Genomic DNA, 18,033 nt, shown 5'->3' on the forward strand with positions numbered 1-18,033 from the left:
TCTTATTGAATGACAGAGCAGGCTCGCAGGGCCGAGTGGCCTCCTCCTGCTCCTATTTCGTATGCTCATAATTTAATGCTGTAAAGTAACCCAGTCAGTAAAATTTACCAATATTGTCAATCCTAGTCTCTGTGGAAGGGAGTAAATATCCAGCTGAAAAAATGGTTTAAATTTTTTTTGAAATGGTCCAAAAGGTTTTACTATTTGTCTTGGTTAACAGAATATGCTTAAGTGAGTCATTGAATGCTCCAACAGCTTAAAACCCAACTTACAACTATCTTTAGAAGAAACTCTCTCTGGGAAATAATTATACTAAAAATAGTAACACCTTTTTCAGTAAATTCAATGAGAGAAATTTCACCTTTTTTTGGGAGCGATCATGGGACGTGGGTCATTTTGTGGGGCTTTTTTGATAATCCACGATCGTCTTGACTCAATATACTTCTTTATAAGAAGAATTGTGAATGGTCTTTCAAAAGCCAAGGTAAAGGACTATTAGGATTTCCATGAATAGAATTAGGCCCTTAAGATGAACATCAAAGTAGTCATGAAGCTGCGACTCTACATGTCCACAGTGTTAATGTAAGTCGGACATCTTTCACCAGCGCTGCCCAGTAAGATCTTGGCCGTTACATTGAGAGAAAGCATCACCAACAAAGAAGTGCTACAGAGGACTGGTCAGAGGCGCCTGCGGGATATTGTGACTGAGAGGCAACTAAGGCTTGCAGGGCGTTGACTTCCCCTCCCGGAAGTACGCCCCACCAGAGTAGCAGTCGAATAGACACCACCAGAAGACGACGATGGGGCTGACCAAAGAAAACCTGGCGAAGTACACTTGAGGAGGACCTCCTGGGATACCACCTGGACAGAAGAAGAGATTGCAATGGACCAGGGCTGGAGGTTGAGTATTGTTGCCCATTGTCCCGCATGGGACAAAGGAACATAGGATCATAGGACTTAGGCTGAGTTCCTCCAGTCTTGCTCCTAAGTCTAAGTAAGTCTTAAGATTCCCTTCACTTTTGTTTTCTTTCTAAATTCCCCTTGCAACATCCTGAAGAAGCTATACATTCATGAAGAAGCAGGCCTACGTGATTGTTAAATACTAAATAAGAATAAGGAAGCTGAGTAACTGCATCAAATCCTATATTTTCCCATTGTAGCTACAGCAAGACACTGATTAAACCAACAAATGTTTTGCAGCTGTTTCTAGAAAATACAGTGCCATTCAGTAGTCAACCAATACCATCATCTCTGGAATGTTGAGGCATTATTTTCAATAAAGACTCATACCTGGGAAAGGGAAGAAGGAGAAGATCCGTAGCGGAATCACACACAGCTCAGCAAAAGCTAAATTCACACCTATCAGGTTAACCAGGATTTTCTCTGACAGATGTGGAGTCCAGAACACAACAAAGCATAACTGGGGAAATAGAAGAAATTAAAGTTAGAAAACATCGCAGTGCAGTTTAACAGTTATTTGAACACCATTGTCTGACCAAAAATCACCTCCAGATTCAGAACATCAGTTCATCGTATCAGGTTTAGTTCTCCAAGGGTTCCACACCATTGGTGAGACATCACATGCAGCAGAAAACTTCTCAGAAAATGGCTGCTGTTCTGATAAGTTGACTGCTGCATGAGCCCTGCCAGTGGCGCAGGCTCTTGGGAAATCTCTGAGAAAATACATATATTTAAACATCAGTTGCAGAAATACAAGTTCATGTTAGTGTTTTTACCTTTTCATAGCTGAAATGGGACACTCATTTTTTCTGGATAGTCCAGACACAAGAAGAGACAACTATCCTAAGAATTTGCTTACCCATGGGAAAAAGGACCATCCCCTTTTGCTTGCCTTATTAGATTAGATTGTTCTGTCTGTTTATGGGATCACTGAGCTATTTGTTCTACCAAATAAGAAATTGGCTGTCTTGTCTAGTTTTGTGCATCCTTCTTGCAGTTCACCCTACTACTGAGACCAAATATACAGTCTTGCCTATGTACCCTATGCCAGGCCTATCAACTGAGGAATGGCCCGGTACACAAAACAGGTAGTTACATTGGCTTTGAAAATTAAGTGGTAGGTATATACAACAAGGGAGGTTCTTGTGGTTAACACCCCTGCCTCTCAGCCAGAAGCTATGGGGTTAAGTCCCACCCCATGACTTGATGACCCAAGGAAGGTGTGTTCATAACATGGCCAAACAGGATGATTATCAACTTGCAAATCCTTCCAACATGCCAATGCAAGAGAGGGAGATATTCCTGATCAGCCATATGATGGAAATAAAGTTGGAGCCTCTACCATCACTATCCATAGCTCCAGACGACAACACACATGTAAAATTACATGTTGCCACAGCAACTTGGACCCAGAGTGATTTGTAACACGCCACCATACACAACAGGTGAAACTTTCAACTTCAGCTGCTGCATAAAATGGGAGAAATCAAGGATCGACCAATCTTTACACAGAAAGGAATATTTAATGAGGTGTGTATTGGGCTATATGCTATCAACTGCTTTGCACCCCAAAATTAAAAGTTTTGCCTCACATCCAATGGTACTGGAGGGAAAAATCATGATTAGATGAAAGCACAAAGGGGCAAACTCCAATAATGAAGACACAAAAACGGTTACTTTAGCAATCATTCTCCTACCACCCCAGTTTATAGTGACACTTTTAGTCCTTTGGTAGTACAGAACTTGAGTATTGCTGAAAAAAGAGACATGTTGTTGAAGCTTTTCATCTTGCATTCATCAGGACAGGTTACCAACTGTAAAGGAAACAACCATTCCCTGGTTCATTCCCCATGACAACAACTTGACTGATTGGCCTGCCTGGTTTGAATTTAAGCAAAAGATTGGCAGTTACTGTTCACTGGCGCATTCTCCATGGCAACGCCTCTACCAATCAGAGTCCACTTGCCAACCAATTAGCACTGTATTCTCATTAATCTGCACCTCTGCCATGACATCGCAACTTAATTCAAACCTAGGCTCAGAGATTAATGGGCCATGTACTTATCCAATTTACAATCCACTCCATCTAATTATGTAACAGAAATAGAAATGAGCAGGAAAACATGTTAGAAAATTGTACACTTAGTAGGTAAACAATTGAGTCAAGTAGAACTGTCCCCTTTGGCTGATTTTTTGCAGCTACAAGCGGCCATGCCAATAAAAAAGGTACAATTTCTTTGGTGGATGTGTGGCTTGTAAGAAACCTTAATGAAGAGCCTTTAATAATACATAAGGGATGAGCTGTGTGTAAACCATCTACAGCAACAGTTCTTAACATGCAATGTAGGTCAAGTCTGGTTGGTGATTGAATTTAAAAATGAATGAAATCATCTCTTGTATTCAAGACAGACTAAAAGCTGATGGATATTGTCAGATAGATTTCAAGTTACAGTCAAATTATATTCTATTAATGGACTGACATTATGGTACTATGCATTTCAGTACTTTTATGTAGCACAAGTGAATAGGAGGCTGACCACCCACTTTACTTCTTCCCAAATCTGAACTGCGCTGAGGAAGGAGGTGCCAGTTACAAGCTAAATCTCCTCTTTTGGAGGTTGAGTTGATTGTGGAAATATCAGACAGTAACGTTTCAGATAGCCTGCAAAAGGTCATAGGAGATACTAGCAGAAGTGTGGCAGCAGGCAATAGATGAGAGCCCAGGAAATTCTAAGATATTGGATAAATTAAGTAAAAATAAAATTTAGGAATAAAAACAAAAATTAGCTAGGTTTGTATCCACTGGAGTTTAGAAGAGTAAGAAGCGATTTGATTGAAACCTTTAAGATCCTGGGGGGTCTTGACAGGGTAGGTGTGGAGAGGATGTTTCCTCTTGTGGGAGAATCTAGAACTAGGAGTCACTGTTTACAAATAAGGGGTTGCTCATTTAAGACAGAGATGAGGGGAATATTTTCTCTCAGAGGGTTGTGAGTCTTAGGAACTCTTCCTCAAATGGCAGAGGAAGCAGGATCTTTGAATATTTTTAAGGCAGAGGTAGGTAGATTTTTGATAAGCAAGGGGGGTAAAAGGTTATTGGGGGTAGGCGGGAGTTTACAATCAGATCAGTCAGGATCTTATTGAATGGTGGAGCAGGCTCGAGTGGCCAAGTGGCCCACTCCTGTTCCTAATTTGTATGTTCGTACAAAAAGTGCTGGCAATAAAAGCGGTATTTTGTTTTCAATAAAAATTATTAAGTACATCTCATTCTATGTAAGAAAATAAGAATATACTGGATATTAAACAATCATTAAGGGACAGAATGTTGAACAATGTTTCTTCATGACTTCCTTCCACTTAGCTTCCTTTTAAATTTACCAACATTTTCTATCTCCAATGCCTTCCTGAGTGGTCCATTCCAAATTATGAATGAAAAGTAATTAAAGTATTTGCCTTTTCCCTTCTCAGTATGAGTCAGTGCCCTTGGTTGCTATTTATCAAATGTATAAGTGATTATAATCAAATGTGGGAGGCTGGTTGGCTCAGTTGGCTAGATATCTAGCGTGTGGATCAGGCTGATGCCAACAGCATGGGGTTCGATTCATGTTCTGGCTGAGGTAGGCTCAGGGTCTGCCTCGTCGCCCTACCCTTAGTAAAAAATCACGGCACTTAGCCTTAGTTTCGCTGAATAATTGCTAAGGACTTGCCTGCCGGCAGAGAACTCAAGAAGAATCATACATATACTGTATTTAATTTTGACTATGCTACTCAGAATCCTGAATACATCAATAACAGCAGATTTTCTATTTTCAAGTATAAACATTCTCAATTTCTGTAGTCCCTTCTCAAAGCTCACATGCCTTGTCTCAGCTGTTAATTTTGTTGTCCTTTGCCATATACCCACTCCTAAACCAAAATGTTCCCACTATAGTGTTGTGAGCAGAATTGCGTGCATTACACCAGATAAGGACAGAACAAATATTCTACATAACCTCAGTACCTTCTTGTTCCATTATCATGCCTATTATACACCTCTTTTTTTACTCTCGTTGCTGGTGTTGCTACACCCTGATGCTGATGGTTTCAGCAAGCTATCCACAAGCATTCCCAGATTTCTATCCTGTGTTGTGTCCTGTGACATAACATTTACCTTGTAGTCCCATGCAGACACCCCTTCTATAATCTTGTCAATTAGCATTTATTCACAGGAAACAAGAACCCGAATCTTCCGAGCTGCGGTAATGATGGTTGGATTGATGCTGCTGGAAAATTCTCCTAACTTGATGCTGCTGCGCATTTCTTCCTGGATTTTCCAATCCTGGCCATCACAGAGTCCCTCAGGGAACTCCGTCAGAGCAGAATAGAGTTGGGGAAAGACAGGACATGCCCCCTTTAAAGATCTAGTCTGAATGATAGTGAATGGATGGATGAATGGTGAATGGGTAGGTGGGTGAGTAGATGGATGGTCATGGGAATAGTAGGGTGGTCAGAGGGTGGTGACTTTGGTGGGGGGGGGGGGGGGGGGGGGGTGGGGAACCGGTTGTGTAGTGGTGTTAAACTAGGTTTTAATCTGTCTAACATTTCCTGGGTAACTACTGCGGAACTGGTAGGTCCCACGGAACTGTCTGAAGTCTCCAACTCTATCTGAGAGTCAGAAAAATTTGCAAAGTGTTCCAGGAGCATCTTCCCAGGCAATTGCCACAAAGGTCTACACGTCACAACTTCCGGAGGGCCCTGACACGCACCTTCCATCATTCTATCTCCAACAACCTGGAGATCGGAAGGTTTTGCCTGACATGTAATTTACAAGGCTAACTTCCCAATCTATTAAAACTTCTCTCATCTGTAGTCTACATTTTTTCTCTTATTTGCATCCTAACCATCTCTAATTTTAGTATCAATAGTGAACCTAGCTTTGTTTCATTACTCCATTTCCAGTTAATTATGTACATTGCATGCAATCATGGGCTGAACACTGATCCAGGAAGCATAATACTTATCTCCGTCCACAGGAATACAGCCTCCTGAACAGCCCTTCGTTTCCCATATTCAGTTCATTTCTATGCAACTCCCCTCCCCCATTATTTTATCAAATTTGTTGCACAATCTCCTGTGACAAAAGCTTCACTGAAATCTAAGTATATAAAGGGTAATTTATGGAGATTCACCAATGTCACATCAGGAATTTGGGCTTGTGCGTCTCAGAATTTTCTTTTCATTAATTTGAATGCATAGAGTAATGGAGTGAAACTGATAGGTAGAACTTCTATCAGTTGTTATGAGGATATTCCAGATGCCTTTCTGTAATCTTATAAGTTTTATCTTATAATTCTTATAAGTAGATATCTGTTTTCATCCAACTGATCTTATCAGTTTAAAAAAGAAATATTAATTTCTATTGACTTCAATTGAAGTACATAAGTGAGGTGTAATGACCTGCTAGTTCAAAACAACCAGCTTTCTACGCTATGGGGAAGGCTAAAATCTACCCACTTCAGTTTAAAAATCATCCATTAATCAGAACTCTGTCTTTCAGCCAAATATGGCTCACATTCATTTTAATAACTTCCACCACCATTTCATATTTGGATATTGGTTATTTAAAAAAATCCAAATAGAAATAACTACATTCAAGCAGGTGAGGTCCATGTGTATATTCCTGTTTTGCAATAGACCTGTACAATGCCAAGCTCTTGAAAGGATAATAGCCTGTGGTGATTTTCTTCATTAGATGACAGTGTTCATTTATAGGAAGTGATTAACTATTGTTCAATAATGCCATTATTACAATCATTTCTCATAAGAGCCATTGTTATGGTTACACCAGAACTGCACAAAACTGATCATCAGCCCTGTGGGCCTAAGGAGCCTAGGAAGTGACCCCTAAGGAAATAATTCCATTCATTTAGTTAGGACAGTTTTGAATGCATGTCCAGAGATGTCTGCTAATCCATTCTGTTGCATTTGTCTTCAAGCTTTAAGGCAATGGTTTTCAGTTACTTGTGTGTCTTATTTCCAAATAAATCATCAGTCATCAAAACAAAAACAGAACTATCACTGTGCAAATCATGATTTTGATTATAGATATAGTCAAAAGTAATATACTTATTGTCACTGGGCCAAGATCCTGGAATTCCCTGCCTAACAAGATTGTGGAAGCACCATCAGCCCCAGGCTGCAGTGGTTCAAGAAAGTGGCCCAGAAACATCTTCTCAAGTGCAACCAGAGAAGGACAATAAATGCTGATCTCAACTGCAATCCCTACATTTCGCGAAAGGATAGGGGAAGATTATGATGAGGCGTGGAAGAAGAGGAACTTGGTGAAGAAGGAAGGAGGAGGAAGGGAGGTGGATGAGGAAGCAAACAAAGAGGAGGAAGATGGATACATAGAAAAAGGACAGTGGGCAAGGAGGGGAGTCTTTGAATATTTTTAAGGCAGAGGTGGATAGATTCCTGGTAAGCAAGGGGGTGATAGATTATCGGCGGTAGGTGGGATGCAGATTTCAGGTTAGTATCAGATTAGCCATGATCGTATTAAATTGCGGAGCAGGCTCGAGGGGCTGAATGGCCCGCTCCTGCTCTTGCTCCTTGTTTGTACAAGTGGAAAAGAGGAGGATGAGAAGAAAAAAATGTCCAGGAAGTTTGCTCAGTCGTTAAGAATCAGCCAACTTTTTATTTGAGGATGGATGGCTCTATCTTTAAAAAGAAATTCTGTTGGGGTGGTGGATGTAACGGGTCTATCCAATGGCCAGACCATAAAATTCTGCTTCATGTAGTGGTTGAGGTTTGGCTACACTCTACTCAGTAACAGTAAATGCTGTTGAGAGGGGTAAGGAAGAGTAGGCTGAGAGGTTGGTGATGAAAGGAGACAGCATCCTCACAGAAAGCCATGCAATTCTGCTTAGTGTGATCAAGGTTCAGCATAGTTTGTCTGGAGGGTGGGGAAAGATTGCTTACCATCTGCCAACAAAATTATCGTTGCTGAGGGTGGGGTTAAAGTCCTTCCTTCTGACTGAAGCTATAAGTTCTGTTCTGAATGGAGAGGAGAGAAAAGCGACTACCCATGGCTAGCTGATTGAAGTTGTGAAGGCAGGGAGAATCATGAGATACTGTAGTGGCTGGTTGTGTGATTGGTGTTTTAACCATCTGCAGAGCCAGGGCTGTGTGTAGCATTGAAGGCAGATATAATTAAGGAGTGGAGGTTCATCAAATGTTTGCAGGTTCCTGAATGCAGATGAAGAATAACTAAATCAGGTTATTTCATTGCCTTGTTTGAGGTTGTAGAAAATAAAGTTCTTTATGCTTTGTTTAGTGTTACTCAGCTTGAGATGACAGCAACATCAGATGTGTAAAAATTTAAGTATGCTTCAACTTCAAATGGTTATTTGAAATAATGATTGCTTTTAAAAAGATATGCAAATCAAAAAGAACTTTGAGAAAATAAGATAATGCTAGTAAAACTCTACCAGCATATTCAATGCTGCTATATGGGCCTATGAACATGACAGGTTTAATTGGCAGATGGTGCTGAGCTCAGTCAGGGGAAATGGTTGAAAGGATATATAATTAGGCTTGGCTAGGGAATGGAAAACAAATCTTCCAGAGTCCTTCTAATTGATCTCTGTCCAAATGATCCCTGCTGGGAAGTGCGAGTGTTTGTACACATTGGTGAAGATAGTACTAGGCTTGGCATTAAACAACAAAAATAGCTGGAAAAACTCAGCAGGTCTGACAGCATCCGTGGAGAGGAAGACAGAATTAACGTTTCGAGTCCGTATGACTCTTCATCAGAACTAAAGAGAAGTAGAAATGAGGTGAAATATAAGCTGTTTAAAGGGGGTGGGAGAGGTGTAGTTGGATTTGCTGCTCCCAATGCGGTCTCCTCTACATTGGAGAGACCAAACACAGACTGGGTGACCGCTTTGCGGAACACCTTCGGTCTGTCCGCAAGCATGACCCAGACCTCCCTTTCGCTTGCCATTTCAACAAACCACCCTGCTCTCATGCCCACATGTCCGTCCTTGGCCTGCTGCAATATTCCACTGAAGCTCAACGCAAACTGGATGAATAGCACCTCATCTTCCGACTAGGCACTTTACAGCCTTCCGGACTTAACATTGAGTTCAACAACTTCAGATCATGAACTCTCTCCTCCATCTTCACCCCCTTTTCAATCTCCTTTTTCTATTAATTAGTATATATTTTTAATATATTTTTCTTTTCCCACCTATTTCTATTATTATTTTAAAACTTATTTCCATCCATTGTTTTATCTCCACCTTTTAGCCTATTTCGATCTCTTCCCCCCACCCCACCCCCGCTAGGGCCATCTGTCACTTGCTCGTCCTGCTTTCTACTCTTAATGTCACCATTAGCACATCCTTTAGCTAATATCACCACCGTCAACACCCCTTTGACCTTTTGTCTATGATATCTTTGGCAATTTCTCCTTTGCCTCCACCTATCACTGGCCCTCTATCCAGCTCCACCTGTCCCACCCCCTTAAACAGCTTATATTTCACATAATTTCTATTTTTCTTTAGTTCTGATGAAGAGTCATACGGACTCGAAACGTTAATTCTGTCTTCCTCTCCACAGATGCTGTGAGACCTGCCGAGTTTTTCCAGCTAGTTTTGTTTTTGTTTCAGATTTCCAGCATCCGCAGTATTTTGCTTTTATAACCTAATTACCTGCTTATGCCATACCTTTGCATGAATCAGCCCTTTCAGGAGATGAGTGAACATGGAAATTACTCCAAAATTGAAATAGGATAAAGGTGAACAATGCACTGAATAAGATGACACCTTTATTTCCTTGCTAACATATTATGATATTCTTCCCAAAAGAAAATTGGAAGTGATTGCTGGCCTGATTGATGTAATTGCAGAGTGTGGAAAAAGGACATTTTATTAACTGCACGTTGAGAAAATTATATTTAGTGGAACAGGAGTTGATCGAAAAACGTCTAATTTGGCAGGAAAAGGAACATCATTTATTTTACACAGTATAGGAGTAGGAGTACATAATTTTTTCAAGCACATTGTAGTTGCTTTTGGCTTGATTAGTACTGTAGTGTGTAGTGTTTTGAGAAGTGCAATGTACGTAATGTTCACTTAAAGCTATCATACAGAATTGTACTAGCAGAGGGAGTCTGCAAGCAGAAGCAGAGTCTGAAGAAGTTGTTTTAATAAAACAGACTATTGTACTCGTGAACTTTTAATTCTGGCTGTCTCTGGCTGTCACTGTTGCCGATGAAAGTGGCACTGTCTACCATCTTCTCAAGTACATTTGGAGCCATCCTCTGTATTCTCATGTTGGCAAAAATGGCTGTGATGTTTTGAAGGAGCGATGGCAGGTTTTGCCATCACAGAGGACAAAACAAAAAAGGCCTTACTTTTCCACTATGGTGGCGAAGAATTAGAAGGCATTTTTGAAACACTTAGACCTGGGCAAAATGACAAGTCAGCTAATGCCCTATTTCATGCTAAAGAAAAATACGATATATGAAACAATCATCTTTAGACGCATGAAGCAAGAAGAAACGAGACCGCTGACCAGTATTGCGCGTGCTTGAGGCAACTAGCAACCAAACATGACTTTGGTGATGTGGAAAAGGTTGAAAAGAAAATTAAAACAGAAATAATTGAAGGTTATCTCTCCAGCCAACTATGCTGAAAAGCACTTAAGGAAACAGAGAGCTGTTCGAGCTGTTGGAGTTAGCAAGATCAGTAATTCTTTCCGAGTCCAGAGCTACAGATGTTGAAGCTGCCAAAAACCACATATTCAACTCCTGTGAACACTATTCATTTCCCATGTGCCAGGAAGCAACCTGGAAAGCAACAACAGCAGTCTCACAAAGAGTTGTGACGTGTTCAAACAATGTTTCCACTATGGCGGCGCTGATCCACACCGGAATGGGAAACGGTGCAAAGCCAGTGGAAACTCAGGTTTGCTCTGGTTTGTCGTTCATCAGAAAAATCAACGACTAAGACCAACACTAACAGAAGGGTGCCACGCATGCATACCACAGCAAAGAACAAGATAATATAGCTGAAGTAGAGGCGGATGATCCTGACTATAGATTTGTGCTCTCTTTCAGATACAGAATGCAGCCATTAGCTGCTCGGACATAGATGCTCTCATAGATACAGGAGCGCCTGTCAATGTTATGGGAGACAAAACATTCAAGAAACTTCAGGATTACCCCATTCTCTGCAAATCAGGGAATATGAAAGTTTTCCTTTCCAACATTGACAATCCAGTGAAAATTCTTGGGACTTTTGAAATGCCAATCTCATTAATGACACCAGAATGAATGCTATATTTTATATCATATCTGGAGAATTTGACACGCTCAGTTACTACACAGCAACCGATCTGTACATGATTGCTGTCACATATGAGATTCCTAGGTATACCAACCACATTTGCGAATTGTATGCTGGCCAATTCACTGGTATTGACAAACTTAAAGGTGTATGCAGATCCCAATGTGCCCTCAGTAGTGCAAAAGTGGTGAATACAATTTCATATCAGGAAGCAGACTGAGAAGGAACATCAGTGTCTACTGGTGCCAGGGTCAAGGATGTCACAGAGCAGCTGCCGGACGTTCTTCTTGGGGAGGGTGATCAGCCAGAGGTCATGGTCCACATTGGTACCAATAACTTAAGTAGGAAGGGGGATGTGGTCCAGCAATCAGAATTTAGGGAACTAGGTAGAAAATTAGCAAGCAGGACCTCAAATGTAGCAATCTCCAGATTACTCCCAGCGCTACGTGCCAGTGAGTACAGAAACAGGAGGATAAGGCAGAAGGGAGGGCTTTAGATTCCTGGGACACTGGGACTGGCTCTGGGGGAGACGGAACCTGTACAAACTAAACCTGTACAACCTGTTGCACCTGAACAGAGCTGAGGCTGAATTCCTTGTGGGGCATTTTGCTAGTGCTGTTGGGAGGGCTTTAAACTAACTTGGCAGGGGTGTGGAAACCAGGAGGAAATATTAGAGAGGAATTCCAGTGTGCAAAAAACACTGGGAGGGACAGATATCACTAGTATAGAGAATAGTAAGTTAATAGGTAAAGTCGGGGTAGGGGAGAAAGTAACAAAATCTAAATCAGGGTTACTATGCATGTATGTGAATGCATGGAGCATAGTAAATAAGATTGGGGAGTTGCAGGTGCAGATTGCTATGTGGAGATATGGTGTTGTGGCAATAACAGAGACCTGACTCAAGGAAGGGCAGAACTGGGTGTTAAATATTCCTGGGTACAAGGTGTTCAGAAAAGATAGGAAAGGAAGGAAAGGAGGGGTGGCGGTATTAGTTAAGGAGAGCATTGCCGTGCTGGAGAACGAGGATGTCCCAGAGGGTTCAAGGACAGAATCAATTTGGCTAGAGCTAAGGAACAAAAAGGGTGCAATTACATAGCTCAGTGTAGTCTATAGACCACCAAATGGTGAGAAGGATGTAGAAGAACAAATCTGCAGGGAAATTACAGAGAGATGCAAGCATTATAGAGTAGCTATAATGAGTGACTTTAATTACACAAATGTAGACTGGGACAGTGGTAGTGCAATGCGAGGAGAAGGGCAAAAGTTCCCAGATTGTGTTCAGGAGAATTTTCTACAGCAATATGTGACAATCCAACAGGAAAATATGCACCATTGGACCTGGTTCTTGGAAATGAGGTGGGCCAAGTAGATCAAGTGTCAGTGGGGGAACATTTAGGAGACAGTGATCCTTGTATTGTACTTTTTGGATGATGATGGTAAAGGACAATAGATAATCCAGGGTAAGAATAATTAACTGGATGAGATCTGACTTCGATGGGACAAGAATGGAACTGAGTCAGATAGACTGGAACCAAAGATTGGGAGGAAAAACTGTAGCTGAAAAATGGTCTACCTTCAAAAAAGAATTGGCTCAGGAGCCAAAAAGGCAAGGTGGGCAAACAAATCAAGAGCTCCCTGGATGAAAAAGGAGATAGAAATTAAATGCTAGTGACAGATGTCAGGTAGAAAATACAATTGAGAACCAAGAAGAATACAGAAAGTTCAGAGGTGAAAAGGCATATTAGAGAAGCGAAGAGGGATTATGAGAAATTGGCAGCCAACATAACGGGGAATCCCAAAGTCTTTTATAGACATATAAATAGTAAAAAGGTGGTAAAAGGAGTATGGCCGACTAGGGACCTAGAAGGGAATTTACACATGACGAGGGGGCCATGGCTGAGGTATTAACTGAATACTTTGCATCCATCTTTACCAAGGAGGTAGATGCTACCCAGGCCATGGTGACAGAGGAGGTAATTCTGTTACTCGAAGGTTTCAAAATTGATAAGGAGGAGGTATTGGATAAAGTGTCGGCACTTAAAGTTGACAAGGCACCAGGACTGGATGAGATGCATCCAAGGATATTGAAGGAAGAAAGAGTAGAAATTGCAGGGGCACTGGTCATAATCTTTCAGTCTTCCCCAGACTCAGGGGTGGTGCCAGAGGACTAGAGAATTGCAAACATTAAGCCCTTGTTTAAAAAAGGGTTATAAGGATAAACCCAACAATTACAGACCAGTGAGTATAACTTCAGTGGTGGGCAAGATTCTTGAAAAATTATTTGAGGTAGAATTAGTAGTCACATGGAAAAATATGGGTTGATAAGGAAGAGCCAGCATAGATTTCTAAAGGAGAAATCATATTTAACTAACTTGGAGTTTTTTGAAGAGGTAACAGAAAAAGTCGATGAGGGTACTGCTGTTGATGTGCTGTACATGGACTTTCAAAAGGCATTTGACACAGTGCCACACAACAGGCTTGTGAGAAAAGTTATTGCTTATGGAATAAAAGAGGCAGTAGCAACATGGATACAAAATTGGCTGAAAATAGGAAGCAGGGAGTAATGGTCAATGGGTATTTTTCGGGCTGGAGGAAGGTTTGTAGTGGAGTTCCCCAGGGGTCGGTATTGGGACCCGTGCTTTTCCTTATATACATTAATGATCTAGATCTTGGTGTGCAGGGGGAAATTTCTAAGTTTGCGGATGATACAAAGCTTGGGAGTATTGAGAACTGCGAGAAGGACGGTGCGGAACTTCAAGGAGACATAGTCAAGTTGGTGGAGTGGGCAGATAGGTGGCAGATGAAGTTCAATGTGGAGAAGTGTGAGGTGATGCATTTTGGTAGCAAAAACATGGACAGACAATATAAAATGTGGTGACATTTTGAAGGGGGTGCAGAAGCAGAAAGAAATGCGCATTGCTCATTGAAGGTGGCAGGACAGGTGGAGAGGGCAGTTAATAAAGCATATAGTATCCTGGGCTTTATTATTAGGGGCATAGAGTACAAGAGCAGGGAGGTTATGCTAAATTTATATAAGACACTCATTAGACCTCAGGTAGAGTATTGTGCACAGTTCAGGGCACCACACTATAGGAAGGATGCGAACGCATTGGAGAGAGTGCAGAAGAGGTTTACAAGAATAATTCCAGGGATGAGAAACTTCAGCTATGAGGATAGATTGGAGAGGTTGGGACCGTTCTCCTCGGAGACTTGCTGGAGATGTTCAGAATCAAGAGGGGGCTGGATAGAGTAGATAAGGAGAAGCTGTTCCCGCTCGTAAAAGGATCAAGAATGAGAGAGGACAGATTTAAAGTGATTTGCAAAAGAAGCAAATGTGACGTGAGAAGAAACTTTTTCACACGAGTGGTTCGGGACTGGAATGCACTGCCTGGAAGTGTGGTGGAGGCAGGTTCAATCGAGGCATTCAAGAGGGCATTAGATGATTATTTAAATAGAAATAATGTGCAGGGATACGGGGAAAAGGCAGGGCAATGACACTAAGTCATAATACTCATTTGGAGAACTGCTGCAGTCACAAAGGGCCGAATGGCCTCCTTCTGTGCCATTAAAATTCTGTGATACTTGGACTTGACATTACTGAGAAAGTTGGGGATGTACCCACTCCTTGGGTTCACCCACACAAGTCATCAAGATACCCAGGAGCGAGCACAAATTAGAATCTGTGTAGATACGCGGTCACCAAACCAAGCAATACTTGACCCTGACAATCGATGACATCATAGAGAAAATAAATGGTGCTAAACACTTCACTAAACTTGTCTCAATGCAGGCTGCCATTAAATCGAGCTTCCAGGAGAATTGAGGTATCTCACAGTATTCTCCACTAACATTGGACTTGTTCCATACGAGAGGCTCAACTTCGGAGTCAATTCAGCAGCTGAGGTATTTCAGCACATGATTTAGTCTTCACTTTAATGACTTGAAGCCAGGCTGAACATCTGTGATGACTTTCTCATCTACGGTCATATAGAAAGTGAACTCGAGACATGCCTGCTTGCATGCCTGCAACATCTTAGAGAATGTAACCTCAGCTTGAACAAAGACAAGTTCAATGAAAGCAGAATCAATTTCTTCAGTTGTGTCTTCTGCAGTGAAGGAATATCACCTGATCACAGAAAGCTGAAGCCTTTGCAAATGCTGCGGATCTTACAAATGTGCAGAAAGTCCGGAATCTTCTAGGACTCATCAAATACTGAAGTTACTTAATTCCTGACCTTGCTATGCTATTTGCCCCCCTGCCCAATCTGACAAAAGAGACCACCAAGTGGGAGTGGGCTACATCACACAAACAGGCTGTCTGGCAGATAAAACAATGGTTGTCAGCAAGTTGCACAAATGTCTATTTCCACCTGAGAAAACCACCCAGTTAGTCATGGATGTAAGCACAGTTAGTTTAGGTGTAGTTCTCGTGCAAAAAGATAAGGCAGGAAATCAATCAATTGTTGTGATGGCAAGCTGATCGCTAACACCTATACAGCAACATTATTTGCAAACAGAGAGACACTCTCAATCACAAGGAGTATCTTCCATAATAGAGATGAAAATGTAAGTGAGCTTGAAGCCATTGTTGATCATAGACCACTATGTAAGCTTGTTCAACAATCCAAGTAGCAAACCATCTATTCAAATAGATCATTGGAAACTCAAACTACAAGACTACAAGCTCATCCCAACAGACCATCTTTCGCAACATCCACTGCCAACAGTCAGTCCTACTAGCATGAGGTAAAAGTTGCTGAAAAACATCTTAACTACGTGATGCTACCTGGGGGGCCAATGTCACTAAAACTAGCCGACATCACAGTGGCGACAAAAGATGAGGCACTAGTTATATATGATGCCTATGGAACCATTAAACTAGAATGATGTGATTAAAAGAGCATCTACAAACAAAATCACTCACACTCTACAAGGTTTTCACAATGTTCGAAATGGGCTCACCATTACAGCCACATCTGATCTCACATTACACAACAACTGCATTGTCATTCCAGACACATTGTTGTCAGTATAGCACATGAAGATCACCAGGGTATTGTCAAAACCAAACAACTCCTGAGGGAAAAGGTACAGATCCCAGGAATTGACTAAATGGTTGAACACAAAATTAATGTTTACCATGTCAAGCAACCACAATGTCAAAACTTCGTGATCCTGTCAAGATATCCGAACTATCTTCAGGACCAGGAATTGAGGTTAGTGCTGATTTTGCAGACTTGCACGCTGGTGAACACCTGCTTGTTGTCACCAACAACCACGGCAGACACCCAGTTGTAGAAATAGTTACATTGTAGAAAGCAAACAACCACATATGACATCCAGCCATTTGTTGTGACCAACACAAAAGGATCAAAGATCGCTGCTAAGCACGGCTCACAACTCAACACATGAGATGCGTCATTCTTCAAAGCACTGAAAACACCATTTGTTAAGTATTGAACCCAATTCCAACATTAACATCTCCAATACAGAACATGAGGTAAATGAGACCACACCTGATGTTAAACGATATCCTATGCGGAAGAGAAAACATCCACCATACTTAAGTGACCACGTTACAAGGTAAACTGTTTTCAGTTGGTTAACAAATCTTTTTCATCTCATTGTATATAACTGAATGCATTCTTAGATAAATATAAAAGTTAGAACATATAATAAGTTAAATGTCCAAGTTATGCTTAAGTTTATTATTTACACTTTGCAGATAAATGATCAAAACCTGTGGGTGGAACTTTCTGTGCCCACTGACGTTGGGTGTGGTCGATGGCGTGAGCTAACAATATGTCGAGAAGGCAAAAATCGGTTTCATGATGCCGTGAAACCAGTTTGTGATTGTCCGCTCTGCCCATCGATATCGGGTCGTGACTCCCGCTATTGAACATCAGTAATCTCATTGTAATACATCTGCCTAAGGCTACCCCTCCAGACTCATACCCCAACGCGGGATTGTCCGCCCACGTCGGCGTGTTTCACAATAGCATAAAAGCGACATGCACTTGGCCTGCTGCATTTCGCTTGGGATTTTGAGGTTTGTTTGCCTACCTTGCTTCAGGTAGCACTCATGGTCATCAGCGCCAGGCTTCGCAGGCAGCACCACATCACTTTGGGGGCTCACGGGCAGATCTCTACTTACCAGACCAGCCATAAGGAGGGATGGCTTTGTTCAGCTGCAGGGCTTGCCTGGGGAAGGGGGAAGAAGAGGCCTCAGGCAAGGGAAGAGGCTGCAGGGTGAGGGCTGTACTGGGGAAGTGGGGTAACCCAGGGTGTGTGTGGGGGCACAAGTTGATCTGTGTAAGTGGCCTCAAGAGGTGAGGGCTGAGGAGGGAGTCTCCAGAGCAGATGAGGCCAGATGGAGATGTGATGGTGTATGTGAAAGAACAAGTGGTGATGTCCCTTGAGCTGGCAGTGAGTGAGATGCCAGTGCATGTATGATGGGCTTGAGTGTGCGAGTTTAGAGTGATGAGATGGTTGCCTTACCCTGGCGACACGGATGAGATCATTCGTCCTCTATTTGTATTGGATTGCCAACCTATTCTGTGCAGCATTGGCACTGATCACCACTGACATCGCCTACCAAGCTAGAGTCGTAATGTTGCTGCCCCTCCTGCGGCCAGAGCGGGGGTAGAGGACATCACGGCGGGCCTCCACGGAATCCAAAAGGTGCTCAAGAATTGCATCACTAAACCAAGGGGCTGCAATCTTTTTGCCTTTCTGTTTTCTGTGCAGC

The 18,033-nt window shown here is 41.9% G+C and overlaps 1 protein-coding gene across 2 annotated transcripts in view; it reads right to left on the reverse strand.

Annotated features, from left to right (window-relative positions):
- The window catches only part of ankhb (ANKH inorganic pyrophosphate transport regulator b), a 180,247-nt gene that overhangs the window by 36,421 nt on the left and 125,793 nt on the right, over positions 1 to 18,033 (reverse strand). For both annotated transcript variants that reach the window (XM_078539133.1, XM_078539132.1), the window contains exon 9: positions 1,291 to 1,420. In XM_078539133.1, the coding sequence (XP_078395259.1) occupies positions 1,291 to 1,420 (130 nt within the window). The remainder of the gene's footprint in view (positions 1 to 1,290; positions 1,421 to 18,033) is intronic.

This window comes from Cetorhinus maximus, chromosome 3, assembly GCF_964194155.1.
Source record: "Cetorhinus maximus chromosome 3, sCetMax3.hap1.1, whole genome shotgun sequence".
NCBI lineage: Eukaryota > Metazoa > Chordata > Chondrichthyes > Lamniformes > Cetorhinidae > Cetorhinus > Cetorhinus maximus.